Raw genomic sequence first — 13,270 nt, 5'->3', positions numbered from 1 at the left:
ACCCAGCTAGTCCATACATTTTTTTATTCTGTTAATCCAATTCGTTTTCCTCACAGAAAATCTCCACTATCTTCTCTTTATTTTCTAATAACCATCCCCCAACTAGACTATAAGCTTCATTAGGAAAAAAAATCAAGTCTGTTTTATGTAGTGATATTTCATTTGTATTTTAATAAATAAAGCTTGCCTGAAGATCAGAGAGAACTGCCTCACTGGTCAGCTTTACAGACCAGGCAGTGATGGCACACGTCTTTAATCCCAGCCCTAGAGAGGAATATAAGACAGGAGGAGACAGCTCTCAGACAATCTTCATTCTGAGATTCCTGGAGGCAAGATTGCCAAATTACAGACCAATCTCACTCATGAACATTGATGCAAAAATACTAAATAAAATATTAGAAAATTGAATCCAAGAACACATCAGAACCATCATCCACCACGACCAAGTCGGCTTCATCCGACAGATGCAGGGATGGTTCAACATATGAAAATCTGTCAACATAATCCACCATAAAAACAAGCTGAAAAATAAAAACCACATGATTATCTCATTAGATCCCCAAAAAGCATTTGACAAAATACAACATCCCTTCATGATAAATGTCTAGAAGAGATCAGGGATACAAGGAACATACCTAAACACAATTTAGGCAATATACGGTAAGCCAACAGCCAACACCAAACTAAATGGAGAGAAACTTTCAGCGATTCCATTGAAATCAGGAACAAGACATGGTTGTCCATTCTCTCCATACCTTTCAATATAGTTCTTGAGGTCCTAGCTAGAGCAAAAAGACATCAAAGGGAGATCAAGGGAATACAAATTGGAAAAGAAGTCAAACTCTCACTGTTTGCTGATGATATGATAGTTTACATAAGTGATCCCAAAAATTCTACCAAGGAACTTCTCCAACTCATAAACACTTTCAGCAATGTAGCAGGATACAAGATTAACTCAAAAAACTCAGTAGCCCTCCTGTACACAGATGATAAAAGGGCTGGGGAAGAAATCAGAGAATCAACACCCTTCACAATAGCCACAGATAGCATAAAATATCTCGGAGTAACTCTAACCAAACAAGTGGAAGACTTGCATGACAAGAACTTTTTAAATCATTGAAGAAAGAAATTGAAGAAGACACCAGAAAGTGGGAAGACATCCCATGCTCTTTTTTTTTTTTTTTTTTTTTTTTTGGTTTTTCGAGACAGGGTTTCCCTGTAGTTTCTAGAGCCTGTCCTGGAACTAGCTCTTGTAGACCAGTCTGGCCTCGAACTCAGAGATCCGCCTGCCTCTGCCTCCCAAGTGCTGGGATTAAAGGCGTGCACCACCACCGCCCGGCTCCTCCCATGCTCTTGGGTAGGCAGAATTAATATAGTAAAAATGGCAATCTTACCAAAAACAATCTACAGATTCAACGCAATGCCCATCAAAATCCCAGCAAAATTCTTCAAAGACCTTGAAAGAACAGTACCCAACTTCATTTGGAAAATCAGAAAACCCAGGATAGCCAAAATAATCCTGTGCAATAAAAGAACTTCTGGAGGCATCACAATCCCTGACTTCAAACTCTACTACAGAGCTACGGTACTGAAAACAGCTTGGTATTGGCATAAAAACAGATAGGAGGACCAATGGAACCAAATAGAAGACCCGGATATTTTTCTTTATCAGTGATCTTCAGCTCTCTTTTTCAGTATACCTTCCCTGATCGGCTTTTGGTTTTGATTTCAGAGGCAGACTGAGGTCATTATGTAGCCTTACTGGTGATCATGCTCTTACCTCAGCCTATTGAGTTTTAGGATGACAGACGTGAGCCACAGCAACCTGCTTTTCTGATGTGTCGATCAAATTTCTTCTCTAATGTTGTTCACTAAAGCCATCCAGTTTACTTTCCCTTGGCACTAGCCACAGTATACGATCATTCGTTCTATTTGTTAATTGGGGTTTTATTTGTTTGATTTTGATTTGTTTTGCAACAGGGTCTCATTAAGCCCTAGCTGTCGTTGCAATTGATATGTAGATCAGGTTGGCCTCAAACTCACACATCCACCTGCCTCTACCTCCCAAGTGCTGGGGTTAAAGTTATGAGCCACCACACCAGGGTGAATTTTTTAATTTGTAAGGAAATTAAAACCCCCTCCCCAGCTGAGCGGTTTTGGCATAGGTCTTTTAACCCCAGCACTCAGAGGCAGAGACAGGTGAATCTTTGAGATTGAGGTCATCTGGGTCTACAGTACAAGTTCCAGGACAGCCAGGGCTGTTAAACAGAGAAACCCTGTTCAGGGACAGAGTGGGAGGAGGGAGAAAAAAAAAAGGAATCTCCCTGACTCAAGAGGGGTTTAAAAATGTATTTTTCCAAGCCGGGCGGTGGTGGCACACGCCTTTAATCCCAGCACTCAGGAGGCAGAGGCAGGCGGATTTCTGTGAGTTCGAGACCAGCCTGGTCTACAAGAGCTAATTCCAGGACAGGCTCCAAAAGCTACAGAGAAACCCTGTCTCGAAAAGCCAAAAAAAAAAAATGTATTTTTCCCTCCACACGGCATATAAAATTTAGAATCAGAACCTGCTATGGTAGTTTATGCCTGTAGCCCCAGTACTTGGGAACTCGAAGCAGGAGGACTGCTGTGAGTTCCAAGACCAGCCTCAGCCTGATTGAGACTCTGTCTCAAAACACAAAACAAGTTATGAATGCTCACTTGAAGTTCAAACATAACTGGTAGCATTATTTTCCTGCTTTTATTTGTTTTGCCTGGGTTTTTTGAGACACGTTGTTATGGAACGCATAGCTTTATAGATGCCCTATTTCTACATCCCGAGTTCTGAGGTTAAAGACATGGGACAGCACCCGGCTATTATTGCGCATTTTCATTTGGCAGTCTCTGAAGCACCCTAGCCTAGTCTTACTTGTTCTTGGTTGTATACAGATCTAATAGATGTAATTGTTCTGTATGGATAGTTTTTCTGTGCTATTCAAGTTGCTTTGACCTAACATTTACTTACCAGATTCTTCCCATTTATTAGTTAATTGCTCAAGAAAATTTGGGCAGTTATATGGTAGCAACTAAACTTCTTTGTTTGCTATTTCTACTACATTGGCATTGTACTATCTATTATTTTCACATTACTTTTGGAATTAAGATGTTATGCAAAAGTAAGAGTTTTGTGCCATGCTTGGCGTACTAAGTAGCTCAATACGTTTACTTTTTTATTCAATAAATCCGGTGCACCGTTTTAGTGGAAAGCTAAAAGGCGCCTTGGAGGAGAATGGGTGGGGGCAGGGCAAATGGTTAAAATTGCACACCGGCAAGAACTTTAAGAGACACGGGGAAAGAGGTGGAGCAAACAGTGAGTGATACAGGAGACGGCCAATGAAGAGTCTGGGAACCACTCTCCTCCCTCCCTCCGTGCTTCAAATTCTAAGCTTAATTTCCATCCGGGTTCTTCAGCCTCGTTCCCGGGTAGTATAAAGATTGCTGTCTCCTTTGTTCGCCCTCGTTGCGCTGCAGTCCTAGCGTCATTTCTGTTCCGTTTCGAGAATCGGCAGCTGTCACTGGCACGGCGCTGCTAGAAGGCTCCATCGGCGAGCTCGTAGGAGCTTGAAACGTCGCCGTCCCCTCGGGTAGGAGCCTCCTTCCCTTGCCCGGTTCTCCGTACAGTCCTTGCCACCTTAGGGCTCGAGATTATTTGTTTCCCCGGAGATAGTGGTGGCGGACGCCATTTTAAGACGCCCAAAGGTGCAAGCCTATTTAAAGCCGATGGGGTGGAAGCAGAACACTAGGGGGTCCATTATCTTGCGTGCGCGTCTCCGGGAGGTTTGGCTGTCGCCTGTCGCCGGAGGGCGGAGGGCGCAGCGCGCAGCTTTGTAGGTGGGGCGGGAAGCAGAGGGACCGCGGAGCTAGCACCAGGACAGCGCCTGTTTCAAGGATGGGCTGGTGGACTTCTCTGCGACTTCTCTGGTCATTGGCGGTAAGGAGAGGAAGCATTTGGAGTTTTCGCCACCACTGTCAGTGGCAAAAGTTAGTCCGGCGGTTGTTTGGTGTTTTTGGGTTGTATCCAAGTGTCGCCATTTTGTCTTTTACACGCGGTTTTTAATGAGTCTTAAATTAGGTGCCGGCACAGGGAAAGAGTGTTAACAGTGTGTGATTTTGAGTTCCGTTATCTTCTGACTCCCGCACCTTTTATCTTTTCAATCGGATAGCAATCCTTTGTTGGGTTAGTTGCGGCGACTTTGTTCTAACTTAAGAGTTTTGTGCGGAAACTCACTGGGAAATCGAAACGATAAAAGGGCTTGGTCGTTATTTAGTGCAGCCGGCTGATGACCTTGAATGAAAAGGAAGCCTTTTACACCCTCCGCGGAGGGGAAGCAAGTAGAGTGATAAGTAACGGAATGTTTAGAAGATAACAAATGAATACAATAGGCGGGTGTGGTGGCAAACGTCTGTAATTACGGCACTCTTAAGGCTGCAACCTTGTATAAAGTAAAATACTTTCAAAAGTTGCCTTTTCAGGTGTTGAAAAGCAGTTCATTAACTAAAAGCAGCCCGGGCAGAGGAAGAGGATTGACTAATTAGGCAGGCCCCTTTAAGCTGGTTAATGAAAACTTCACTGCACCGTTAACCAAAAGTATTTCAGTTAGTTTTCTACTGTTCTAGAGGGTTATTGGAGTCTTCAGTTACGAAGGAATTAAAGGTTTTCATAAAGCACGAGCCACGATTAAGCTGTTAAGTAAACTTAGGGAACTTTCTCCAGAGATGATGATGATGATATTTTTCAGCAGCCTCCTATCGGTTGGAAGGGAAAATGGTTGAAGCAGATCGCCCAGGAAAGCTCTTTATTGGTGGGCTCAATACAGAGACAAATGAGAAAGCCCTTGAAGCAGTATTTGGCAAATATGGACGGATAGTAGAAGGTGAGTTGTCTAAAATTATATGCTATATTGTTATCATGAAAAGACAAGCTGTGATGAATTTGAACCCACTGATCATCTGACGTGATAATGTGTTTTGTCCTCTAAGAAGTTCTGAGCTTGTTTTTTGTAAAGTTGCTCCTGCTGTTTTGGTTTGAACAACAGTAAACGCCTCCCCCTCCAACTGTTTTAGTGCTTTTGATGAAGGACCGAGAAACCAACAAGTCAAGAGGATTTGCTTTTGTCACATTCGAAAGCCCAGCAGATGCAAAAGATGCTGCCAGAGATATGAATGGAAAGGTATGGTTGTCGCTTAATAAAAAGGGGTCTCTTGGTGACAAAAATAACTAATTTCCTAGTGACAAAAAAAAACTGTTGTCCAAGCATGGGTCCAGAGCAGCTTTGGAATTTCCATTTTATGTATGTATAGCCAGAGACTTGATCATAGCCATTAGTAGTACTCTCCTGAATTGTATTGTTTTTTTGTTCAGTAAGTGGAGTGGGGGGGGGTCTCTGTAGTCTTGACTATATAGACCAGGCTGACCTCAAACTCGGGTCCTCCTGCTTCTGCCACCCGAGTGCTAGAACAAAAGACCAAGTCTCTATTGTGACTTTTATTGTGAGTCCACAAGCAAAGTTTGTAGCAAATCGTAAACATGATATGCCTAACAAGAGTTTCGCAGTTTCTTCTCAATCTTGATAAAATTTAATTTTTTTAAAATAGTCCTTAGATGGAAAAGCCATCAAGGTGGAGCAAGCCACCAAACCATCATTTGAAAGTAGTAGGCGTGGACTACCTCCACCTCCTAGAAGCAGAGGCCCTCCCAGAGGTCTTCGAGGAGGAAGAGGAGGAAGCGGAGGAACTAGAGGACCCCCCTCACGTGGAGGACACATGGGTAATGATTTGATTGGAAACTCAGGCTTGGTGTTTAAGCTGAAAGCTGTAGACCCACACCTGGGTCTTTCTTTTTGAAAGGCTAAAACAGTGGTTCTCAACCTTCCTAATGCTGAGACCCTTAAATACAGTTGTTACTCATGTTGTGGTGACCCCCCCACCATACCGTTATTTAATTGCTACTTTGTAACTCATTTTGCTACTGTTGTGTGTTGTAATGTAACTGTCTGATATACAGAATATCTGATGTGTGACCACTGTGAAAGCCGAGAGAGCTGCCTTTGAAATGGAGACTGCTCACTCCGTTCTTAGTGTAGTGTTCATGGCTTGAAAATATGGGAGGCCTGAATTAGAATTAAACCTATGGGCCAAATAGTCTTACCTAAGGAAAAGAAAGAATGACGAGCAGGATTGGGACTTCTTTCCCTAGTCTGCAGGACATCTGGATTTCGGGAAACAGTGTCTCCCTTGTTAATTCAGGCTGGTCCTGAACTCTTGGCTTGATCTTGCCCAATGGAAAACAAACCTAGCCTCCCCAACTAAGCAGAAAAGATGTTTGCTGGGCAGTGGTGGCGCCTGCCTTTAATCCCAGCACTTGGGAGGCAGAGATGGTGGATCTCTCTGAGTTCGAGGCCAACCAGGTCTAAAACAGCTAGTTTCAGGACAGGCTCCAAAGCTAGAGAGAAAAACCCTGTCTCGGAAAACCAAAAAAAGAAAAGAAAATGACGCACATAATTCTTTGTGATTTTTCCATGGAGGCAAATAGTTCTTAGTCTTCTTGAGTGCTAATGGTTTGTTCTTGACTATTGTGTTAATGAAATTTCTTTCTATTCTAATGTAGATGATGGTGGATATTCCATGCATTTTACCATGAGTTCTTCGAGGGGACCTCTTCCAGTTAAAAGAGGACCACCACCACGAAGCGGGGCTCCTCCCCCTAAAAGATCAGCACCTTCAGGGCCAGTTCGTAGCAGCAGTGGACTGGGAGGAAGAGGTAATTGTTGCATGCATTGCAATCTGCGCTGTTCCCATGGCACTATGCTGAAGCCGGGCATGGTGGTACATATCCAGTCTTAGCACTGGGGAAGATAGGATCGACATGAATTCAAGACCTACATGGGGAGACCCTGGTTTTTTGTTTGTTTTGTTTTTTGCTTTAAATGCTTGGCCGGTGAGACAGCTCAGTGGGTGAAAAAACATTTTCTGCTAGTCAAGCACAAGAACTTGAATCCAATCCCCCATTCACAGGCAAAACTGAGACGAGTTGTCCTCTGACCTGCATTGCATCACAGGGTGCAGACTCCCCCACCATACACACATGAATATTTTTAATGCTTATGCTTAAGACTGATTTACAGATTCCAATTAATCTCATATTCATAATTAACAAGCATTGAAATTATGTGACTAGGAAGCTTCCTGTTTTAGCTACATAGGATATTTGATTAAATTGCTGTCTTCAGCCTGAGTGTAACGTTTACACTTTAGTTTTTTTGATGGCTAGATTTTGATGATTATTTTTTCCTTTAAGCCCCTGTGTCACGTGGAAGAGATAGTTATGGAGGCCCGCCACGAAGGGAGCCGCTTCCCTCTCGCAGAGATGTTTATTTGTCCCCAAGAGATGATGGATATTCCACTAAAGACGGGTAACAGTGCAGTTTCTTTTGTGAAGAATTAATGTTGCATGAGAGCATGTCAGAGGCATAAACCAAATTCTCTTTCTGTAGCTATTCAAGCAGAGACTATCCAAGTTCTCGTGATGCAAGAGATTACGCACCACCACCAAGAGATTATACTTACCGTGATTATGGCCATTCCAGTTCACGTGATGACTACCCATCCAGAGGCTATAGGTAAGCAGCTACTTGCATGGTTTGTAAGTATTTGCTGTAAAACTCATGCCTCCAGGGCTTGGCAGGTGACTTGGCTGTTAAAAGCACCTCCCAAGTGAGCCCTGCAGGTCAGTCTCAGCCTTGAAAGCCATGGCAAGGTGAAAGGGGGATAAGAGGGCCCCAAAGTTGTCTTCTGACCCCTGACCCCTGCAGGGTCATCATGGCAGGAACATGTCTCCTCATGTTCACAGTTATGGAGAGCTAAAAAATGAACACATTTGACAGTTCTACATTTTAAGGATTCGGGGGAATTTTTAGAGTGTATTTATTACATTTATATTATAAAATAAACATGTGACTTAGGGAAATATATATATATATTTTTAATTAAAATTGCTTTTTATTTAGTGATAGAGATGGATATGGCCGGGATCGTGACTATTCAGATCATCCAAGTGGAGGGTCCTACAGAGATTCATATGAGAGTTATGGTAAGATACCGGTTAAGGATCTTAAATATCACCAGCTTGAGGTTTTTTAGGTTCATGAGCTGGATTAATAGGCTGCGTGGTGCTTGCTTTTAAAGGGACCTTTGCTTGCTTTTAAGGGGTAATTTTATCAGCTGGGCTTTTCCTAGTTTTGTGAAGGACTTTTTGGTTCTTTCCTTGTTTCATTTTTATTTTTCTTTTGAGGCTGTTCGCTTGCTTTGGAGGGGATTTTGCTTGCTTTAAATTGGCAGCCTTATGTGTTTTCCCTCAACAGTGAAAATACTATTTTAAAAAAATTTATTAACAAGATCAAATATTTACCATTGCAATATGAAGGAAACTCAACAGTTCAAAATTGCAACTTATCACTGGAAAGTGGCTGAGTGTCTACTATAAAATAACAAGCTGTCTGGAATGTCCTCTTGAAATACACAACGTCTTCAGTCTTTTCAAACAAACATTAAACTCAATCCATTTCCGTATCTCAGCAGATGAGCAATTCCCTCTTATGGCCAGCAATGGTACAGTTTAAAACTTCCCAGTTGAGAAAGTAAACTTTTAATTCAAGAATTCTGTAAATTCAGATTTAAATGTTGTATATATACAATTTATAGTGTTGCCATATTACCTGACCATTGACCCTGCAGGTAACTCACGTAGTGCTCCACCTACACGAGGGCCCCCGCCATCTTATGGTGGAAGCAGTCGCTATGATGATTACAGCAGCTCACGTGACGGATATGGTGGAAGTCGAGACAGTTACTCAAGCAGCCGAAGTGATCTCTACTCAAGTGGTCGTGATCGCGTTGGCAGACAAGAACGAGGGCTTCCCCCTTCTATGGAAAGGGGCTACCCTCCTCCACGTGATTCCTACAGCAGTTCAAGCCGCGGAGCACCAAGAGGTGGTGGCCGTGGAGGAAGCCGATCTGATAGAGGGGGAGGCAGAAGCAGATACTAGGAACAAACAACTTTTGGACCAAAAGTCCCCATTCAAGGAAACAAACAAAAATGGAACCTTTCTGTCATAAACTACCCAAGAACTACTAAAAGGAAAAATTGTGTTACCTTTTTTTTAAAATTTCCTGTTCCCCTTAATAATTTTTATGTTCTTGTGAAGGAAAAAGTAAGACGTGTTTAATTTTATTTGATATTATGAGTTGCTTTCAACAAGCAATTGTTAAATGTGTAAGCCTTGACTTGTACTAGTGTTGTGATTTTTCAAGTAAACGTGTCCCTGAAGGCCACTCCTGATTTTTCCCAGTAACCGAGAAAAGCAATCCTAAGATCTTTCACAAACGTAAGCCATCTAGATGGCCTTTGTTCTCCTGAGCCATGAATCGCCCTGCCTGCCTATGCAGACAAGCTAGCTGTTAAGCGGGTTGGTTGGGTGTGCTTCTCTTAGGATTTCAGGATCTCAGGGTGTCTTCCAACTGAAATATCAATGATAACAGTATAAAAAAAAAAACAAACCTGAGACCAGATGCCTAAGAATGTGCTACTTGCCCAGAAACCCCAAAAAGCCAATGGATGCTGGCCATATTTTGCTTTTCTGACATTTCCTTGGGAATCTACAAGAACCTCCCTTATTCCCCTCCCCTAGTAAGACCATTTAAGTGTGTGTTAAACAACTACAGAATACTAAATAAACGTTTGGCCAAAACCAACCATGAAGCTGCAGAAACGATGCTTGCTCTTACTGTTTCAAATTTTTGCAACTCTGTAGTGTCTCACTTTTAAAGGAACAGCTTGATTGCAAAGGAGAAAATAGATAAGCAATGAAGTTATCTCCAACTTCCTAAAGGCTTATGACTTCTAAAAAGTGAATCTATCCGCATTCCACATCAGATTTAAAGCACCAAATGCCCGTGAAACAGCAAAGATGGTAAGCAAAGCAAACTAGTTTTTCCGTCTAAGTCGAAATTGAACACTTGCCTTCCTCATAGTACAGTGAACAGTACTGTACTTCATGGCAATGGAAATGCCTTCTAGATTAAAAAAAAAAGACCTTTTGAAAAAAACCACAAATGTTCAATAGCATACTAGAAGTCTTCCAAATTCAACACTTGGAGTTTTAGAGCATGTGTGACACTTAAAGGCGTTCATGCAGCTGTTGTTTATCAATAGCAATCTGGGAATTGGGAGGGGGTGATTTTGTTTTCACAAATTTTTGATGAAGACCTTTAAACATGCTTCACGTTTGACTCTTTTTTTTTTCAAATTAGGTTTTTAGTCAATATAAGAAATGGCTTAGGATTGGGGTCCCCCTCTCTGACCCCTATAAGCCATTGCAAACTTGACCTTTAGTTGGATGCCTGACTTGTTTTAGTTCTATGAAACTACACTGTATGGAGAAAAAAAAAACTTTTGCAAGTGGTCTTTAAAAAAGCAAAAACCTGAGGCAGCATGACCCAGGTCCAGCCATGAAGTTGAAAAAGATGCTCTTGAATAGAGTAAACTTGAAGACCTCCAACTAAAAATCCTTAGACTGCACTTTATTCCTTCAAGTGTTCTGTCAGTTCAACTTATGGATTTAACGTGGCAGTGCACCATTGGAAACGAATGAGAATCCATAAGCCATGCGACTTAACCATTTAAGCCATTCCAGTCCATCCCAAGCCAGTGAAGCTTCCACCAATTAAGACAAGTAGTAGAACATGAGATGATGCATTAAGCTACAAGTCTGAACTTGCCCGTTCTCTCTGGGGGAAAAAAGGGCAGTTATAGGCAAGTGTTTAAGATCTTCCTTCAGAGAAATAACTAGCTTTCGTTTATGTAATTTTTGCAGGTTGAACCCAATGGTCCTACTGTCACGGAGTGCTGATTGGTTCACAGCAGATAAAGCTGGCAGGAAGAAAAAGTCAAATGCTCAGGTAAGTGTTTGAAAGGAGTATCCTTTAACACTGTAGCTTTGTGATCGTGTGGCTACGGCATTAGCAAGTATTTTCCGACTCCTAACTTGTCTGTAAACAGAGCTAATGCTCAACTCTGGGTATAAGGATGAAATTGTTTGTCACTGAGAACCTAGCACACGCATTTTGAGTGAACATAGATGTATGTTCACTCACTAGAGTACCTATAAAATGGTACTTCTAGCTGTTTCGGAATTAGCTAGTACCTAGTGCCTGCGAGGGTTATTGTGGAAAGAGTTGTCTAGTCCATGGTTTCCTGTGTGAGCGGCGTTGTATGAGTTGCATGCATTCTGCCAGTGCCTGCTTGTTTTGAATGGGCTAGTTAGTTCTACGACCGCCACTGCAACTTCTGAATTTCGTGGGCACAGCATGGCCGGGTATCTGATTTTCCTATTACAATGCTGATGCTTATGGGAATTGTAATGAATATGGGCACAGTTTGAAGCTGGCACTTTAGAGCTAATACTTAGACTTGAGAGAGCAAGTTGTGCGCACTGAATGAGGAGAGCGGGTTGAAGTGCTTTGCGGTGTGAAATACTCTGTAATTTGATCACATGCTTTCTTTGCAGAGTTGTTGAAGCAGAGGAGAGCTGAGGCTAAGCTGCAGCAGTTACATACCCAGTGCCCGTCAGAATTGGTTTGGTACAGGCAATATAGGGTTTTCCTGTCCTCGAGGGAGGGGAGGCATCAGTGTTGGTTAGACCTTAGTTAGGGAGTGGTGATTGCTTTAAACGGACCAAATGAAGAGAGGGAGACAAAAGAAATTGGTAAGTGGAGGGACCTACCCAAGAAGTTCTCATGGCTAGATTCAATAGTTTAGGCAAAGTAATGGGGCAACTCTGCTAATGATCACTGACTATAACTCCACGGTGGTGTGCTTGTCTAAATACCAGTGAAGCCTAGCGTTCAATCCCTAGAATCACACACAGAAAAAGAACACTCAGTCAGAAACCTGATGCTTCCGTGATAACGTTGTCCACTCATGTCTGACTTTCAGCGAGTAAACCATTTGGGGAATTAAGTATATCGGGGAAAAATACTTACTTGTCCTAGAAAACGTAGAAGGGGAGGAGCAGTGCCAGAAAATGAATCATTGTTAGGATTGTGGCAAGCAATTGAAAACAAATAAATATAAGTCACAAGGTCACGGTCGTTTACCCTCAGATCTCAGTCTTGGAAACAAATCATGATACAAATCTAGTTCATCACTTTGGAAACTAAGCGCTAGTAATACAAGTGTTGAGGTTCTCAAAGGAAGCAGGTTGAGTTGTAGGTTAAAGGACTGAACTCAACTTCTGAGATTTTTCTTAGAGTCATCTAGTGCTATTGTGATTAGGGAAAATGATCCAAAATTTGAAAACCCCATTGGTCACATTTCTCATCAGATGAGGTCACTGGGTGAATTTCAGTAGTTGTACTTGGAAACCCCATTGGTCACATTTCTCATCAGATGAGGTCACTGGGTGAATTTCAGTAGTTGTACTTGGAAGAACATCTCTCAAACCTTTCATACTCGGACGATTCCGTCAAGACCTTTTGGCTCTCAAGCGAGCATTTTTTTTTTTACATTTTTTTGGAGTTTCTTAAAAATAATTTAGTATAGGGAATACTACAGTTAATATAAATGCTAAATTCAAAGTAAGGAGTGGGTAGAAATTATCAAGAGAACTTTTTGACAAATTAGTAGTTTCTAGACCCAAGGGCCTAAAATCTATAATTTGAAAAAAAAAGTCCTTGCTTCTTCTGGCTATCCACTAGTCATAAAGGAATTTGAATAATACAGGAAGTATGGTTTATTTGGTACTTGGATGTAGAACTTAGGTATTATAGATCACTTTTTGAAATGTTTTGTATTGAACCCCAATAAAACTTGAACATGTATCTTTGTGGTGTTGGGTTCTTTTTTTTTCTAACACTTTTGAAAGTAGAAATTCATTTTAGGCTTTCCGGTGTTTGTTTTCTTTCTTTGTTTCTTAATTTTCTTCCCTAAACTTGAGTTCGAGGGCACTGCTGATACTTAATGTAAGAGGCCATCCAGAGTCCCTGAGGTGGGCAGACCACTGGCCTTCCTTTATTGTGATGAGTTAACATCAGATAAACATGATCATTCAGATGATATTGTTTAATCCTTAACCAAAAAATGAAATGAGAGAACTGTCACACCGAAGGAGAGGATATCATACACTGTCATTTACCAAGAATTTCCCCTGTTGCTTCTACCTTGATTTCCTGCATATCT

At 41.7% G+C, this 13,270-nt stretch overlaps 1 protein-coding gene and 1 non-coding gene across 5 annotated transcripts; both read left to right on the top strand.

The window, feature by feature from the left end:
- Window positions 1-3,460: 3,460 nt before the first annotated feature.
- Window positions 3,461-12,912, top strand: Rbmx (RNA binding motif protein X-linked). Of its 4 annotated transcripts, XM_038316282.1 has the most exons (11): window positions 3,461-3,620; window positions 4,779-4,910; window positions 5,101-5,207; window positions 5,632-5,803; window positions 6,644-6,796; window positions 7,334-7,448; window positions 7,530-7,655; window positions 8,043-8,125; window positions 8,770-10,004; window positions 10,908-10,992; window positions 11,601-12,912. In XM_038316282.1, the coding sequence occupies exons 2-9, from the start codon at window positions 4,802-4,804 to the stop codon at window positions 9,078-9,080; spliced, it is 1,176 nt and encodes a 391-aa protein (XP_038172210.1). In that variant the 5' UTR covers window positions 3,461-3,620; window positions 4,779-4,801; the 3' UTR covers window positions 9,081-10,004; window positions 10,908-10,992; window positions 11,601-12,912. The 4 variants fall into 4 exon arrangements, with proteins under 4 accessions (XP_038172210.1, XP_038172208.1, XP_038172209.1 ...); XM_038316280.1 differs by having other exon boundaries at window positions 8,770-10,992; XM_038316281.1 differs by having other exon boundaries at window positions 4,776-4,910; window positions 8,770-10,992.
- On the top strand, window positions 4,958-5,029 carry LOC119805628. Its single transcript, XR_005283944.1, has one exon. It is a non-coding gene; the product is annotated as a small nucleolar RNA SNORD61 (small nucleolar RNA).
- Window positions 12,913-13,270: the final 358 nt, after the last annotated feature.

The sequence above is a fragment of the Arvicola amphibius genome, chromosome X (assembly GCF_903992535.2).
Source record: "Arvicola amphibius chromosome X, mArvAmp1.2, whole genome shotgun sequence".
NCBI classification, from domain to species: domain Eukaryota; kingdom Metazoa; phylum Chordata; class Mammalia; order Rodentia; family Cricetidae; genus Arvicola; species Arvicola amphibius.
This window is presented reverse-complemented; position numbering and strand designations above follow the sequence as displayed.

What these genes read in the sequence shown, in the direction of transcription:
- Rbmx (XM_038316282.1), top strand. Translation starts at nt 4,802, where the DNA reads ATGGTTGAAGCAGATCGCCCAGGAAAGCTCTTTATTGGTGGGCTCAAT. An exon ending in CCAGAGATATGAATGGAAAG is followed by an intron (nt 5,208 to 5,631) that starts GTATGGTTGTCG and finishes TTTTTAAAATAG; the next exon opens with TCCTTAGATGGAAAAGCCAT. An exon ending in CAGTGGACTGGGAGGAAGAG is followed by an intron (nt 6,797 to 7,333) that starts GTAATTGTTGCA and finishes TTTTCCTTTAAG; the next exon opens with CCCCTGTGTCACGTGGAAGA.